This window comes from Simochromis diagramma, unplaced genomic scaffold, assembly GCF_900408965.1.
Source record: "Simochromis diagramma unplaced genomic scaffold, fSimDia1.1 OVJJ01000216.1, whole genome shotgun sequence".
In the NCBI taxonomy this organism is placed as follows: Eukaryota; Metazoa; Chordata; class Actinopteri; order Cichliformes; family Cichlidae; genus Simochromis; species Simochromis diagramma.
In genome coordinates this window covers 15,724,248-15,741,276 of record NW_024386883.1, presented here as the reverse complement: position 1 = coordinate 15,741,276, position 17,029 = coordinate 15,724,248, and the positions used below count along the sequence as shown (strand labels likewise).

General features: G+C 40.4%; 1 protein-coding gene across 1 annotated transcript; it reads right to left on the bottom strand.

The window, feature by feature from the left end:
* Nucleotides 1–1,682: 1,682 nt before the first annotated feature.
* lrrc32 (leucine rich repeat containing 32) lies at nt 1,683–16,979 on the bottom strand. The gene is made up of 3 exons (XM_040032480.1): nt 11,288–16,979; nt 9,596–9,689; nt 1,683–5,901 (listed from the first exon to the last, which is right to left on the bottom strand). The coding sequence occupies exons 1-3, from the start codon at nt 11,329–11,331 to the stop codon at nt 4,069–4,071; spliced, it is 1,971 nt and encodes a 656-aa protein (XP_039888414.1). The 5' UTR covers nt 11,332–16,979; the 3' UTR covers nt 1,683–4,068.
* Between the last annotated feature and the right edge of the window lie 50 nt (nt 16,980–17,029).

Here is a 17,029-nt window from a genome sequence, read left to right as displayed (position 1 = left end):
GAAACTGTAGGATCAAGAGAATAAAACAAACCACAAAGGCTCAAAGACTCCCCGAAGCAGTGGGCAGCCACCTGTCTTGAGGGAAATATGAGTATTCCCCAGCAGGTTGAAACCTTCAGGAACCACTGCTAACCAACTGGGGAATACACATTTTTCCATAGGAACCAGTGGTTGTATCACATCCAGTATGGCGGAGTTGATTAACTCAATCACTCATGAAATAGGAACTTTGTTTTGGTCATTTTAATGGTCACAAGGGGGGTTTATCTTGAGTGCGCCTACTGGCGAGCCACTTGTGACATCACATTGTTAGCAGTGAGCGTGCGGTTTCATAGTAAGGTCCTCCCCTCACCCACAACATCAGGTTTTAAAGCAGTAAAATAGTGAAGACAAAAATGTTGAGCTTTTACCCCACTCATAAAGTAAAACCGCGCAAGGAAAGACATTTTTTAACTGTCAAGTATTAACTCTGCAAACAAGTGTGAGTCCTGCCTCTAGAATTACTGTCATTTTAAAATACAGCGTTTTTAAAAATCCTAAATTAAAGAAATAACAAAGGCCAAGGTACAATTCCAGTCAAGCACTGTTTGCTACAGAGAAACGAGTTGCCAGCTTTGCACATATGTCTCAAACTCATTGTCTTTGATAGCCACGCTCCTCAGGGACAACTAGTCGATACTTACGGGCCCCTTGCTTATTCCCTCACTGATACAGTAAGCAACTGAGGTGTTTTTCTGGATAGTTCTTTTAAACTTGATAAACAAGTGTCCTCCGTAGTACAATCTAGCTTTTATCAACTACGTCAAATTTCTAAGGCTAAGCCTTACATATCGTGTAAGGATATCCATGCCTTTGTTAATTTTAGATTAGATTACTGCAACTCCCTTAACCTGGGCCTCCAATCTGCCCTTCTTCATAGATTGCAACTTGTTCAAAATGCTGCAGCACGCCTCTTAACTGGAACTAAAGGGTATCGATCACTCCGGCTCTTGCTGACCTACATTGGCTCCCCATTAAATATCGTATTGATTTTAAAATGTTATTGCTTACTTTTTAAATCGTAAACAATATTGCACCTAGCTACTTAACTGAACTCCACAGCCTGTATACCCCTAGGAGAGCCCTAAGATCATCGGGCCAACTGCTCTTGGTGCAACCTAGGGTCTAGGGACCAGAGGTGACCGTGCCTTTGCTAGTGCTGCAGTCAACCTCTGGAAAAATCTTCCAACTGACAGTCACGCATCTGAATCTATTCAATCTTTTAAACTGCGATTGAAAACTAATTTATTTATATAAATAAAGTTGTATTGTATTGTATAACTCAAACGACCCAAATGTCAGTTTCAGGTCTTCACAAATTTGAATCCACCAGCACACATGTAAGTTTGGACTGTTAATAAAAAAAATGGCACAGTTGCAGCTGTAGAGCAACATGTACCCAAAAAATACACCAAAAAGAAAGCTAACAATGCACTTAAGGGGCAGACTTTAAGTAGAGGTCTGTGTATCCAAAATACTTGTTCAACCTCTACTTAAAAAGCCCTGGAAACACTCTTGGCTATATTTGTAGGATCTTTAGGATACATTTCTGAGAGTGTTATACGTTACAATATAAAGCGCCTTGAGGTGATTGTTGTTGTCATTTGGTGCTGTATATTAAAAAAACAAATCATAACTACACAGAGAGTGTAATCTTTAATAACAATATTTGAGTTGATGTTAAAATAACAAATAACACACACACATTAAGAAATTGTCCTTCATTTACTAAAAAAAATAAAAACTTACACTTCACAAAAATACATGGCATGATAAGAAAAAATATTTAACTTTGGTTTTTGCTAATAACATCAATAATAATTTGCTTTTTAGGATTAAACACAGTAAAAATCACATGAAACTGTGAATCCCAGTGTAGCCCACAACAGCACAGCGCTAGATTTACCATTTTATATAATATTAATGTGGTAAAAACAACACAAACACTCATGTTATGCCAACACATTATTCATATCAGTCAAATTAACAGGTGGAGCACCATGGGCCTGGTATCAGTATGGAAAACATACTATGGAATATTTCCAGCTTTGTTTTTATAGTTTTTTTTAATATATATATATAAACAAACAGAAGAAAAATAACTTATGTCATCATATGTTCTGCTCTATGTAGCATTATTAAGGTCTTATAGTGTTATAAAATCAGATACAGTCACACATACAAGAGGAAGTTTAAAGTGCAAACTATAAATAAAGGTTAAAGTGACGGCTTGGATTTCTTAAAAAACACAACAACAAAAAAAAACAACCTTCATCTAATCCTACTTCACGAATAAAGAGCCTCTTGTTTCATGACCTTTAGTAGTGTTCTCGTCTTTATTTTTAGCTTAAAGGAAAATTCCAACATGTCTGAGTGAAGACATCTGTCTGAGATCCGATGCTCCCTCGCCCCGTTTCATCTTTCACCGTCTCAGTCACTGATCCATCTTCAACAAACCTTCATTCTACCCTTAAATGAGTGTGAGTGACGCTTTGGGAAAAATACACAACTTTGCTTTCTTGTTGTGATTTAAATGAGAAGGTCAACTTCAGTATGAAGTTAAGGCGTGGAATGAGCCGGAAACAAGCCAGCGTACGCACAAAAAAATGAGATTAAAAATATATGTTAGGTGTTTATTTTATTCCTCTGGGATAATCCATCCGTAGGGATGATGCTTTTTTTTGTAGCATTGCCTTGGTTCGCTACACTAAAACCCAGTGGACTTCTCTTCAGGCAAAAATTATAACAGAAATTAGCTCTGGTCATCGGAAGTACGTTTTGTTAATGAAGGTGAGTGCCACATTTTAATTTTAATTTTTAAGAGCAAACGTAGTCTCCAAAAGTAAAAGGTTAACATTAATTCATGAACAAACTTAAGTTTCGCTACACTGAGCTGCCGTGTTCGGTGGGATAATGAGTAATTTCGCCGACAGCTTGCTAGCAACACTTAGAAGTTGCTAGCAAGTGGGGATATTTGCTTAGATTAGAATGGCTAAATCTTTTCTTTAAGTTCCCTTTTTAGAAATCTAACCTTAAAAAAAAAAACATTACAAAAAAATGCTGGAAGCGCAAAAATGCAGCCCATTTCTGTGTTTTATTCATTTCTTTAGCACTCTTTGGCTTGATTTCCCCAACATGGATCATTTTTTACATTTTGATATGAATGAAGATGTTTTTCCAAAAATAAAAATCCCAGTTTTAAAAAGCACAGGTTTAAAAGTGTGGGTGTAGCCTGTGTTTATTTGTACTGAAGCGCATTTCCTTTGGCAAGCTTGTTTTTTGATAGCCAAATTTAGGTTTCCTGTTTGTCAGAGCTAACATCCACAAGGCAAATGCCACAAACCAATGAGTGACTAAAAAAGGCAAAGTTTCACACTGAAATCAAAGTGTATTTTCCAAAAGGCCAAACACTTATAATAACTTTTATTGCTGCATTTCAGGCACGCTTGTTGATGCCACGCTTTTGTGGAAGTGTTTTTAGTGTTAATTCTTCATTTTACATTCAGTAAGATAATGTGCGGTCATGGCTCTACAACTGGGTTAGCCATAAAGTTGTGTTTAGACAGAAAGCAAAACAAGTTTCCACTTTGTCCTGCAAGCAGACACAGCTGCTTAACGTCCAATGCACCAAGTGTATCTGCTCTGTGCAGTCTTTACTTGTTATCAAGTCACTGAAAAGGCTTTTTTATGAGTTGCCATCACTCTTGAAATGCTCAGTTTTGTAGTTTTCATTTGACTTTGCATTGTCACACTGCCTTGTTTGGTGTCTCAGCACACCATAAGGTCCTTAAAATCTCTTTTTTTCTTCATTTGGGAAGATACTGAGGAATGCTTGCTTGTTGATAGATGTCCCAGTGATCAACGGTAGCTTTTTGTAGTGGTACAAACAACTCAAAGCCTCACATTGTTCCTTCAGGAGACTTTGGTTTGCCCCACAGAAGTTACATTCACATTTTCAGCTGTGTCTGACTGAAACCTTCAGCTGTTTCCTAAATTCCTTCATGGCTTTCTGTGGCCAACCTTCATTCATTATGCCCTAAAACCTCTGTTATGTTTCCGCCTCCTTGAGTGGCAACATTTAACCAAGAGCACGAACACGATCATCACAAGTAACAATATCACTATAACTGTAATAACATAGTTCTGGACGGGTGGTCCATGGCACATTGTCTGGGTCACCTTCTTGATGCTGACCGGCTCAGAGTAGTCCTCGTGAACGCAGGTCACCGTTTCAATGTCAGGAATGACCACGGCGGACTGCTGCACCATGATGATGAATCTGAGGTTGCTGCAGCAGCTCAGAGGATTGGAGCCCATGTAAAGAGTCTTTAGAGAGTGCTTCAAAGCAAGGATGGTGCTGTACTCCAGTGTCACCAGGTGGTTGTTCTGCAAATTTAGGGACTCAATGGAGGACTCTTTGCTCCACGTCGGTAGAGTGGTCAACTGGTTGGTGGACAGATCGACGTATTTGAGGCTCCTCAGTAAGGACAAGTCTGCTTTTAGAATGGAAATGTTGTTTTTCCTCATGGAAAGGTGAACCAGGGAGTGCTCTAGACCAGAAAGAGAGTCTTTGTGCATGTCCAAGCCTGGATTCAGGGACAAATCCAAGACCTTCAATGGGGTGTTGGCAAACATGTTCGCAGGCAGACTCCTCAGGTTGTTTTCAGAGAGGTACAAAGCCTCCAATTTTGGAACAGATAAAAAGGACACACAACTTTGAGGATCCTTGTGGTTTTGGTCTGTTGGCTCAGAGTCACAGACTTGCAGGTTGTTCTGCTGGAGATGCAGGTATTTGATGTTGGCGAGTCTCTGAAATATTTGATAGTCCAGGGTTGTGAGGTCGTTTCCTTGTAAGAAGAGTTCTTCCAGCGACTGCACAGTGTTTTCTCCAAATGTCAGAGTCTGCAGTGGATTATAGCTCAGATTGATGACCTTAACTCTCTGTAGAAGGCCTACATCAGTAATAGAAAATGAGGTAATGCAGTTATTACTCACATTTAGGACCTCCAGTGATCCCATCATGGAAAAATACTCTTCAGGCATTTTTTTGAGTTGATTGTAACTCATGTCCAGGTATCTGAGGCAATTAAACGTTATGTTTCCCATGAATTTAATGTTTTGGATTTGATTTTTCGAAAGGTCCAGATATTTAAGGCAGTTGTTTTTCGGGAGACGGGGAAAGAAGAGCATTTTGTTTTGACTCAGGTCAAAAGTGACAAGTTCATATGGAGTGTCTGATTGCGCGCTTTGGAATGACTCCAGGCTGTTTTGGCTGAGATTAAACACTTTTAATTTGTCGAGATTGAAGTCGTCGATGCACCTTATTGAATTCTTGGACAAATCAAGTTCGGTCAAATGAGATAAAATGTCAAAAGCTCCATCTTCAATTTTCAAGATGATATTATTGTGGAGGCTGATTTTCCTCAGGGACAAGGATCCACTGAAGGTATCTTTTGCTACTTCAGTGATGCTATTGCTGTTCAGAGAAAGGTTCACCAGCCTGGGAGAGTCAGCCAAGAAATAGTCTGACATCCCCGTGTACAGGCCGTTGTTTGACAGATCCAGTGACTCCACAGCTTTAAGAGGTCCGATGTTTGTTTTGGAGTGGGCAAAAACATTCAAATGATTCTTGGACAGATCCAGGATTTTCAGATCATTCATGTCTTCGAAGAGCCTGGGCTGGATGAAGTGGATCTTATTGGAGTGGAGATTCAGATGCCGGAGGTTGGTGTGGTATGCTAAAGTTTCCTGGGTGAGATTCTGCACCTGGTTTCGTGAAAGGTCCAGCATTTGGACGACATCGGGAAGGTTGAGTGGCGCACTTCTAAGGCTCAGATCGCTGCAAAACACATCCATCTGGACCTACGAACAAAGACAAACACACGAGTCTGATTATCTCGGCATACAGCCAGGTTGACTGATCATGACACAACACAGACCACATGTGGATGTGGAGGGTCGATTTATGAGTCGGTGTATCAAGGCCCAAGGCATGTTCTTGGCAGCAAGACAACCCAGTGTTGTATTTTTTTTTTTAAGTGTTTAAACTATGATTATTTCTCTTTGAATTGATTAAAAAAAGCCAACCAAAAGAAAAAGAAATCAAAAAGTTCCTAAACCAAGAAGAAAACACACCTCACACCTTTACTTCTTCTTTCGTCCCTGTTAGACGTTTGAGGTATTAAGTGCAGTTTATAATTGAAACCATATGGCCACAAACCCCCATGTCCAAAAACAGCTCATAAAACTGTCTCCCTCTCTGCTTACTCTCTAAGGCAGAGTACATTTAGCTTCTTGGCGTATTTGTGGTATCGTGAAAGGGGCATTCCTTGTTGATTGCAAGCTGTCTGTAAACAAATAAGAACTGGATGGCAGAACATCTCGTATCTGCTCAGGAACAAATCAGTCACACTTGGAGAAAAGTTTTATCATTGAAAAAAGACGTATGTTTCCTACGTGACTTTGCGTCTCATTAGCAATACTGCTCGTGTGGCACGCAACTGCTTATGTCAGACTAAGTCAGACTTTAACTCCACATTATCTGAGTCACGCGTGAGGCGGTTTACGGCACATTTAGTCAGAGTAGCTGTAAAAAAAATGACTAATACTTGTGTAAATAATGGGAACAAAGTGGAGAAACTGCTAAAGTCGTGCTCAACTAGCTGAGGCTAGAACACCATAAAGTGCAACATCCCCAATTAGGTGATCTTTGTTTTACGGTCTGCTAGTGGTTTATTTAATGGCTCACAGTTCAGAGATGACAGTAAATGAGAGTGAGAGTGTTTAGTGCAACAATGTCACCAAACTGGACACAAAAGTCGCACAACCATTAAGCCAAGGAGGGGGGGGGGTGCCCTTGACCTCAAGTTTCATTCCATTTCCCATCTCTCTATCCCCTCATTATCGGTCACCTCACCACTTTCAGTTCTCTTATAAATACTTGCTGTAACAAGGCCAAAATATGCTTTCAAGAAAGACTTTATTGCTGGAAGATACCTATCTGGTTTCACAAAGTCAGACTGAGAAAACTACACAATGTTTTTTAATCACAAAAGCATCTATGGACATCCAAACACGGGGATTTTTCCCCCCCGCTCTTGTTTTTCCTTACGGTTGATTAACAGCTGATTTACGAACAAGACTGTATCTTATCCACACCACAGATCTCCACTGTTGTCCAGAAACTGTGACCACATTCATAATTTCATTCCCAGTGTACAAAATACAGAGTTTGTTTATCAAAGCCGCTGGTGTGCCGCAGTTTTGTAGTGTGCTTTCTTGGCTGTACACAGCACTAGTCATTTTTCATGCCGAGGCTTTATTGTTGGTGATGGGTTTATTGTAACCCTAACCACAATGTTTTTCTAAACCAAGCAGTTTTCAGAGCCTAAACCCAACGAACCGACTGGAGGATGCAGTGTGGTTAAGCAGGTGACTCTCTGAGGGCCTTACTGCAGCAGACTTGGTTTAAATCCGCTCCGGACCATTTGCTATGCTTCACCCTCCCCCTCTCGCCATTTTCCAGCCTACTCTTCATGGTCCTGTCTAATAAAGATCTGAAATGCCCCTCTTAAAAAAAGTAAACAGTCTGTATTGAGAAAAAAACCCTAGCAGGTTGTAAACTGTGGTTTCCTGGCTGGTAAACATGAGATTTATGCCATCGCTATCCCTCTAACCTACTTTGTTGATCTCTTAAACAGAGCGTTTTATATACTTCTCGGGACATTATTGCTGCAGTTACTGTGTAACAGTATCGATGGTTAAAAAACACCTTCATCATCGTGGAGACTCTAAACAGCATCATGTGACCGTCCAGAATGAGAACCTCGGTTTGTGATAGTCCTCCAGAATAAAAACTACATTTGTTCACAAACCTTTATTACAATGTTTTGATTTTGTAAGAGCTTATAATGAAGCGAATGATGAGTTCTTAAGACTGAACTCTGGATTTTAATCAAAAGCATCACCTTTTCTAAACCTAACCAAGTAGGTTTGGTACCAAAACCTTGAAAGTGGTCTCACACTCAAAAGCAGCTCTTCATTTTACAGTGGAAACACACCTATATGTAGTTTCAGCAATTCTTAGAGCAGGGGTGTCAAACATAAGGCCAGGGGGCCAGAATCAGCCTGGCAAAGACTCTAATCCAGCCCCATTGGATGGCTTTTAAAAACATGAAGGAGGGCATAAATTGTGGACTTGGATCTTTATTGATAACTGCCATTCACATTAGACCAAAGTAATTAGGTCATATATTTTAAAAAATGATAGAAAAGATATAGTTTCTTCACATATCTTTTTTTTTTCCAATGGATTGTACACATATATATACTTTTTCTGTAGTTTTACATGTTTTTTATAGTTTATAAGTCATGCTGATGGATTTCAATTACTGCAGCAACATTTCTTTATCATGTGGTAAAAAATTAGGACATACTTTTGATTTGCGCTTCTTTTACTTATATCGAGAAATCTAAGGAATCAACTGTGTAATTAAACTTCTTTACACTGACAGAAGTGGGGGGCGTCGCTTGTCCAGCCCACTTAAGTTAAGCCCACATAAGTGCATGGCCCATGAGACATCCCCAGTTTAGAGGGAACAAATGATTAATACCATGGAGGACTAGTTTATTCTAATTCCAAAAGTATACCAACCAGTGAAGCAAATAGGTATTACTCCGCAGCCCAAAATAGTCTTTAACAAATGCAATATTTGCTGCTGTCTCAGTAACATTTTGTAAGAGCGACACTAACCAGCTACTTCAGGGAACTACAGAGCCTTTTTGTAATGTCTTAGACTCAAGTGTACAAAGTGTGATTTGTGGCATATCCTTATATGTCATCAGTAGTGTCTTTGTGCTGCTTTTATTTTTTTTACTTCATTCAGAAAGTGTGATGCTCTGAAAACCGTTCCGATTTCAACAGAGAAGTTCGGTGATATCTGGGTATTTATAGAACCACTGATGACCACATCAAATGTAGGTGACGCACCTTTCGCTTTCACTATCTGGCTATTTTTAGCTAACACATCTGAGCCTGACACTAATGACTCTGACCGATTGCTACGTGATCCAACCTTTAACCCATAAAGGCTTTATTTATGTATTTCCGGCTCTTTCCTAAGAAAAGCGAGTACTGTAGCTTACTGGAAGTGATGCATTTTTCTTTTTCATTTCATTTCATTTGATTACAGCAATATTTCTGCAAGATCAATCACCAGAAATACCATGAAAAAGAAATCACAGCACTGTACACAATGGCAAAGCTGGGTGACACATGTCCTCTATGCTTAAAAAAACCCCCAACCCTCTATCAGCATGACTTCCACTGAAGACAAATAACATTTTAATGCCCAGTTATTAAAGCTGGCAACTCGTGAACAAACTCTCTTCAGGTCTAAACTTGCAAATAATTATAAAATAAACTGCCTGTAGTTGATGTGAATGAACAGAGAAAGCACACATACCATGTAAAATGTAAGTGAACAAAAAACAGAGAAGAGATGCCGTTAAAACAAAACAGAGAAAAGACCAGACGTGCGTGTCTCTGTTTACTTACAACTCGGCATGGAGGGGGTTGCTGGGGAGGGTACGCGGATGCCGCCACGCAGCTGACCAACAGCAGGAAGAACAGCTGGAGGACATCCATGGTGCTGCAGGCACAGACAGTCCAGATCACACAAGTGAGCAACACATGAATGTGGGAAGGATGCTGTATATGTAACTAAAAAGGGAAGGAGTAACAGTGTGTGACCTATGAAGGCGTTTTGTTGCTTTTTTTTATGCAATGAAAACAGGGGCTTTTTGTTGCATTTAATCTGAATGCCGTTTTTTTTTTCTTTCTAGCATAAAGAATGACTAAGCCAAAAAAAAGGGTTTCCATTAACTCTTTGTACTGTTATTGTTTTTAAAAAATTAGCGACTGTTTGAGGCGAGTGAGTCACGCTTATAGCGCTTCACTGTTTCCTGATAGGTTACTTAGAAACAAAACAATACATTATGTCACCTTATAGGGCAGACACGCTGTGCCCCGGACGGGTTGATAAGCTGATATGCATATGGAAACTTACAGGGGGAAACAAAAGGTTTGCAGTTTGAGGCTAAGAATGGTTTAAAGTCATGAGTGACAAACACGGAGGCAGTTTGCTCTAATTTAATTCATCACAGTGCTCTCATGTGATGCTTGGAGCACGCAATCATCCTTCATTTAGCGTTAGAGAAACCTTTAAAAAATTGAATGAATCAGCCTTTTGCGCCGATTTTAAGGCGGATCGCAGAGCTGCAGGGCTTTGATGAAAGTCGAATAGACTTTAAGGTTTATCTCATAGAAAAAAAGGAAATGTTTACAGTCTGGTTAAACACCACAGCCGTTAATCTGCAGCCAAAAAAGATCCACACTTTCGGACTTTTAAATGTTCCCATTCAACCTTTTTTTTATTCTTCCTCCCATTTTAATTCCCATTCTACTTCCAGCCCCACCACGGGGAAATTTCACTGCATTTGTTTAAACTATCCCACTAATACCATGAAAGAGATACAGAGCATTGTTTGGCAGGGGGACATCTTCAGATTTCAGATCCACCAAAGAAATGTTTCCCCTCAAAATTCCTCACATGGTTTCACTTATATAAACATCTGAGGCACTAAAGAGGCCATCAGACATTATGTAATGTAGGATGTATTAACTAAGGTGAGGAAAAAGTCCACCTTATTATAGAGCTTGTGACCCCTAGTTTCAGAAACGCCAGAGCGCCTATAAAAGAGGAAGTTTTGTACATTTTGCAGATAGTAGTAGTAGTAACAGTGCTGCAGTGGTGGAGTTTACTGCATAAATGTGAACCAGGAGGCTTTTATTTTGGCAGAATCACAACTTTTTTAAAGATTCTATTACACAAAATAATATTTTAGCACGTAGAGTTCAAGTCCACGTGTCGGTACACGGCAACTTCATCTCAGTGAAGAGAGAAAATCAGCCTTTTCCAGCCTTTAAAGTCCTCATAACGCTGATTTAAAAGTATTTGAAAGCTGTTTAGACCTGTTACCCATGCAAGCAACACAGCTGAGTTAGTAGCTGGTAAAACTTGTGCACTTTTTCTTCTGTTTTAGAGTTTACACGCAGGACTTTTACTACAAAATGAGTATTTGTACTCCGTCCACCTCTACAACTGTAAGCAAGTACACAAACGTCACCGAGACCCCGAGAACCTTCCAAAAACCTCTGCAGCAACAGCCCAACAATATGAACTTTTACCTCGCTTTCAGCTGATGATTAATCTTCACAAGCCTCCTGACCATGTCGATTTCACACCCTCCCACACAGGTCGATCGCTCCTTTCAGCTCGACGCTCCTCTCCCCACGGCTGCCGGCTGCTGTCCGGCCATCCTCACATCCTGTGAGAATATCCTGCATGGCTTGGCCTCTTTCCCCCCTCCCACTGTTCTCGGGGAAATGCCATATAAGGGGGGGTTGGGAATTCTAGTTTTGAGCTGTAACTTCAAGGAGACTCAACCCTAACCTCTCTCCCCAACCTCACAAAAAAAAAATGCCATCTATTAATCCTAAAATTGGATGTCTCGAGGAATAGTTTGAACGTTCTCACAGGCACCAGACTCCATTTGGAATCTGAGGCATTTAAGCCTCAGCTCTGCCGAATACTTTTCCGTTCTTTGAAATCTCTGGAAAGCAGCCTTTTATGGATGTTTTCTTTATTTTTTTAAACAAGTTGAGCTGTTTTTGATGCTTCTACGTCAGCAGCTCTTATTGATACCGTTCGCAGAGACGTGTGGGTGCGCTGAGAAATCACACATCCTTTTTATGACTGTGGGAGTAAGTCAGACTTGTCATGTGGCTTTTCTCTGGTCTGCCCTACTGTAAACAAACATCGCTCTAATTATAATGAATAAGACCAGTTTATACATACAGACAATCAGTTTTAAATGACTGTACGAATGTCTGCGTGTCTAGACAGGCTGGAAAAAAGCATGAGTAAAACTCTCGCCTCCATAAAGGGCTCTCGAGCTCTGACTGCATCGGTGGAGATTTTCAGCGATAGATTGCGCTGCATGTGAAGCAGAAATGCTATTTTTTAACAAATAAAATCAGACTGTTTCTAAACTACAGTCTGTTTTAGGACGCGAATATTGGAAAAAATGCAATTTATAAAGGGATTTGTAAGCGTTCTATCTCCGAGTTTATATAAGCAGGTGTTTCTTAATCCGTTGGCTTTTGTGTAAGTTAAGTGTTTAAACTCCACATTTAATCAAACAAATATGAATCTGTTATAAAGTATTGAGGATCCTAATGCTGTTTATCTGTTTCACAACCACAAACATAAATATAATCATATTAGAAACTGAAAGCAGCTAAAGGATAATTCTATTATTAAAGGGGAGGTAAAGAGGACATCCTTCATATGCTGTAATTAATTCTAACCAGGTGGTGGCATAACTCTCTAAATCTTCACCCACCTTCTGAAGTTTTCTCCAGTGAATTATCAGAAAACAGATCGCGTATGCAGAGTAGCTGGTTTCTGTTTCTGCATCATCACAGACTTAGAACAAAAATAACGCTGAATAAAAACTAGATTTTAGTGTCAGATTGTGGCACTTTGGAGGTGTGTGAAATTGACCTGATTGCGGAGCGTTTCTCGTGTCGTTACGCTGGAAAGAAATTTACCCAGAGGGCCTGAAATTTTGAAAATCTTTTACAGGATGAAGGTTACATTTTGAAAGGCTTTGTTACATTTACTGAAGTTATCGTGCACAAATAGAAATCTGTTGAATCTGACCAACTGAACCAAAGAAACAAGACCATCGACCTGCAGAGCGAGGGGAACTCTCTCCTCGGCTCTCTGGGCTTTTTGGGGGGATCGCTTGTCTTTAGTCTCGACCTTTCCTCTTACACGTGGGATCTCACGCCCCGTGCCCTGAGAGTTACTTAAAACTGTGTTGATGTGTAAAACCCAGATTGTGACCCACACCTCGAACCATCAACAAGCCTTAGGTGACTTACTTAGTTTTTCCGAGTTCCTGATGATTTGCCTGCTGAGTCTGATTCTTCAGTATCAGCTTTACTTTGTGGCGTCTGAGCTCAGTTTTGGTTCTTTCCCGCTAAAGACGCGACACAAGATGAGCTCGCCATCAAAAAGAGTCGAATAAAGATGTCACCATTAAATTCTCTGGTTTTGCTTTTGCTTTCCCCCCCTTATGTAAATATTTAGGTGCAGTTTTTAACCTGAATTAACATGGCGGAATTTTCTTTAGTTTTTTGAATTGTAAATGACTTCTTGTGGTACACCTGCAGCTGAGAGCCTTCACTTTCTGTTCTGAGAGAGAAGCCACTGTCCACTCATTATGTGGTCCGACACTTTCACGCTTTTCTTATCACTACAATCACATCTATCATGAATACGTTGCTTGCATGTGTTCAGGATGTGTTTCGTAACCTTTTCTCTTCCCTGACCTTGTCGAGAAGCACGATTTCTGGATTCAGCACCTCCTGAATTGGCTTTCCTCTCCTGCTTCATCAGACGCACATTTCAGCTGTGTGGACTGGTGCGTGTGCAGCTTTTAAGCCTGTAAAGCATTCCCAAAAGTTTGGACAGCTAACACACGCACCGCAGCGTTCCCAAACATCCAGCCTGGAGCAATCTTCATCCAAAAAAAAAGAACAAATCCCACCTCACACAGAGAGCTGTGACCCGGACTTCATGGAGCCGGTCTAGGATTAGATCAACAGACAACCTAAACCCACTAAAGACCCGTGGATGCCTCCAAACGAGGCTTGCACCTGAAATAACCTTTCAAACTGAACACCTGCTGCAGGTTTAATGGCTCACACCAAATATTAGCACCACACACACGCGTGCTGGGTTACGGCACAAGCCAGTCAGCAGATTATTCTTCTTAAGGGTGTTTTTGGTTCACACCACGATCTTTCCCTCTCGTTAACCAAGTAGTTTTTATATGGAAACCTAACCAGTGAGAGGAAGTGAGAGCAAAGTGTGAGGGAAAAAATAAAGTGCCAAACAAAGCCGGTACTAACAGGAGGAAAACAAGGATCCCCTGGCTCTTAATCTGGGACAACGTGGTCCTTCCCATTTTCCAACCACCTCCTGTAGACTTCAAGCATCTCTTAAATGCACAAACACCAATGGATACCTTACAGGTAATGGCGAGCTGCAGGATGCACCTGACAGAACAGCATCATGTAACACTCTCTAAACCCGGCACGTTATAAACTTAAAAAACAAGCGCTCTGTTTAGATCTCCAGCAGCTCACGTGGGCTCATTATGTGAGTTATGTGGCTGAAAGCTCCAGAAATACTCAGCAGGTGCAAGCGGACCATTAGTTTGGATCGTTTGTGTAAATATTGGAATTTGTTCTTAAGTTAGATCTGCAGTTTAGAGGTTTACTGTATATAAATGTATATTTCCGTGTAAAATGTAGAGTGGGTGAAAGCGTAAAAGTGGCTTTTTGGAGTAAATCTACAGTGTGAAAATACACAAACACTCCTCCTTGTTTAATTTGATTTTTAGCATATCGCCTCTCTGGCAGGTGGACTCTGATTTATTCATAACTACTAACACTTATTAAGAAATATTTACAAACCACAGGGTGAAATGGTGCATCAGGTTAATGTTCTGCATGTATATTATACATACATTTGCCCTACAGAAATGATATGGGCAAAAAAAATCACTTAAAGTGGACTCATTGCACTCATATTCAGACCCAGCCTTTCCACTGAGGGGCTCCAACACAGTAGCTTTGCATGATTCACAGTGCAGCTGACCCCTCAGCCAGCTTTCTTCTGATTGGCTGCCCCTCACAAACAGGTTTAGGACATCACCCTGAACCAAAAGTAGAAAGAAGGATCTGAAGCCTGTTTAATAAAAGCATCTCCTACTGTACCGGTACATGTGGTGACAGCAGCCGCTTTAAAGCGTCGAAGAAGAAAAACTCGTCGTATGTGGCGAAAACTGTGATCTCCATCTCTGAATTTGTTGGACGCAAATATGAAAAGCTGTGTTGAAAAGCTGCCGAGCTCCTGCTGTTTTCGATGCTTCACGCGGATAACAGCTGGTCTATACTAATGCACAAGTTTTATCGTCTTAACCGTGAGTTTTTAAAAACAGCGTAAAGCTGCACGAACACAGGCGCGCGTTAGCAAACAGGTGTCACGTAAGAAGGAGCCTTACCTGGTCTGCTGTCTGCCGTTCATGTGCAGGTTAAGTTTCAGATTAACTATCCTTTCACTCTTTGCCATGTTTTATCAGGTGTCATGTTTACACACAAATACACAATGTGAGTGTGTGTCACAGATCTCCCTGGGGGATTGTCCCCTTATATATATTCACCGGGATTCCCGGACTTTTTGTTTCCATTTCAGAAAAAAAAAAGGTCGCCATTACTCGCGGGTGTGTGGGGTGGTTTTTTCCCCCCTTTATTTCTCAGATATTTGTTTCCTGGAAAAACAGTGAGATCAGAGGGATGTTATTCCTGCAGGTGAAGGGTGCTTAAGAAAAGCTAAGATTATGGACGGCTCAGGTAAGGTGTACCTGAAGGTAAGGGAAGGACCACTCTGCCTCCTGCTGGTCATGGAAAGAAAGCACACCTATGTGAAAATTTGACTCTATGCGCACAAAACGACCTCACAGCCAAAGCTGTAATAAACAAAACACGGTGTAAACTAGACTTAAACAGTGAAATTTTAACGCATTTGTCTCTAGAAATATAATAAAGTACTACGTAATAGCCATATATCCACATCAACATTTACTTTGAATTTGTGACTTGAAGTAGAAGATCAGACATTTCCACCTCTGTTTATTTGCTCAGAGAAAACAAAGTTTAAATTTAAATTATCTTGGTAATTATAAAAATGTGACCCCTTTTCTTTTTGGTACACAAAATAAAACTAAAGATTGGCAACTTAAAGGCGGAAAATAGTCTGATGTATCTCACACACACCAGAAGTAGAAATTAGTTTTTCTAATTTCTATTTTTTTTCTTTTATGTCCCATCAACTGCTTCTACATCTGTCAGATTTACACTGAGACACTCGCTGTTCTTTGTTCAGCAGCACCCTCATGTTTCCTGCTTTTTCATGGAATAAGTTCTGGTTCTGGAACCAGACCACCTCCTGGGAAGTGGACCATCAGGTCCAGCACCAGCAACAGAGCAGACCTGGAGGCTCCGTCCATTGTAAAAGCATTAAACTTTGTATAGTACTGTGCAAAAGTCTTGAGATACCCCTCCTTTATGTTTTAGTAATGTTATGAATGTGCAGTAATTTAGTGACACATAGACAAACAGTATACAAGACAAAAACAGAGTTTGTACAGCTCTGAAGTTGTATGAGCCTTTATTCTTCAGCACAGCCTGAACTCTTTGAGCCATGCTTTATTGTAATGTCTTTAAGTAGTCTTCGGGAATAGTCTCCAGGCTTCCTGAAGGGCATTCAAAGCTGTTCTTTGGGTTTTGGTTGCCTGATCTCTATGAAACGCTGCCAACAGTACAGTCGCAGAGCGCCCTCTGGTGGACAAACTGCAAAATCAACACTCATAATGTGGTTAAAGACGTTTCTCACCTCTCTTCGTCAGTTTTTAAATTCTCATTTAACCTAATGTATCAGTATATAGCCAATATATGCCGGCTTCTACTGTAGGCACTCACTCTTCTGACCTCCTCTGTAATCTTTTGCAATTTCAACCAAAAAACACATTTACATTCATGACCCCATCAAGCCTGTTATTGATTTTCAGTCCAGTTCTTGTGTAATGGGCCCAACATGGGCCATACCTCAGCCAGTTTGACTGACTCGGATTAGTTTTAAGTGGCTTAAAAACAAAAAACATTCCTGTGAAAATGGTCAGGTGCAAGGACTGGACTGAAAATGAGTGAAAAAGAAGCCAATGTCCAAAGAAATTCACAAAGGTATGTGAACTATTGCTCAAGACCACTTTAAAAATATTAAAGTCTGGCTTCATG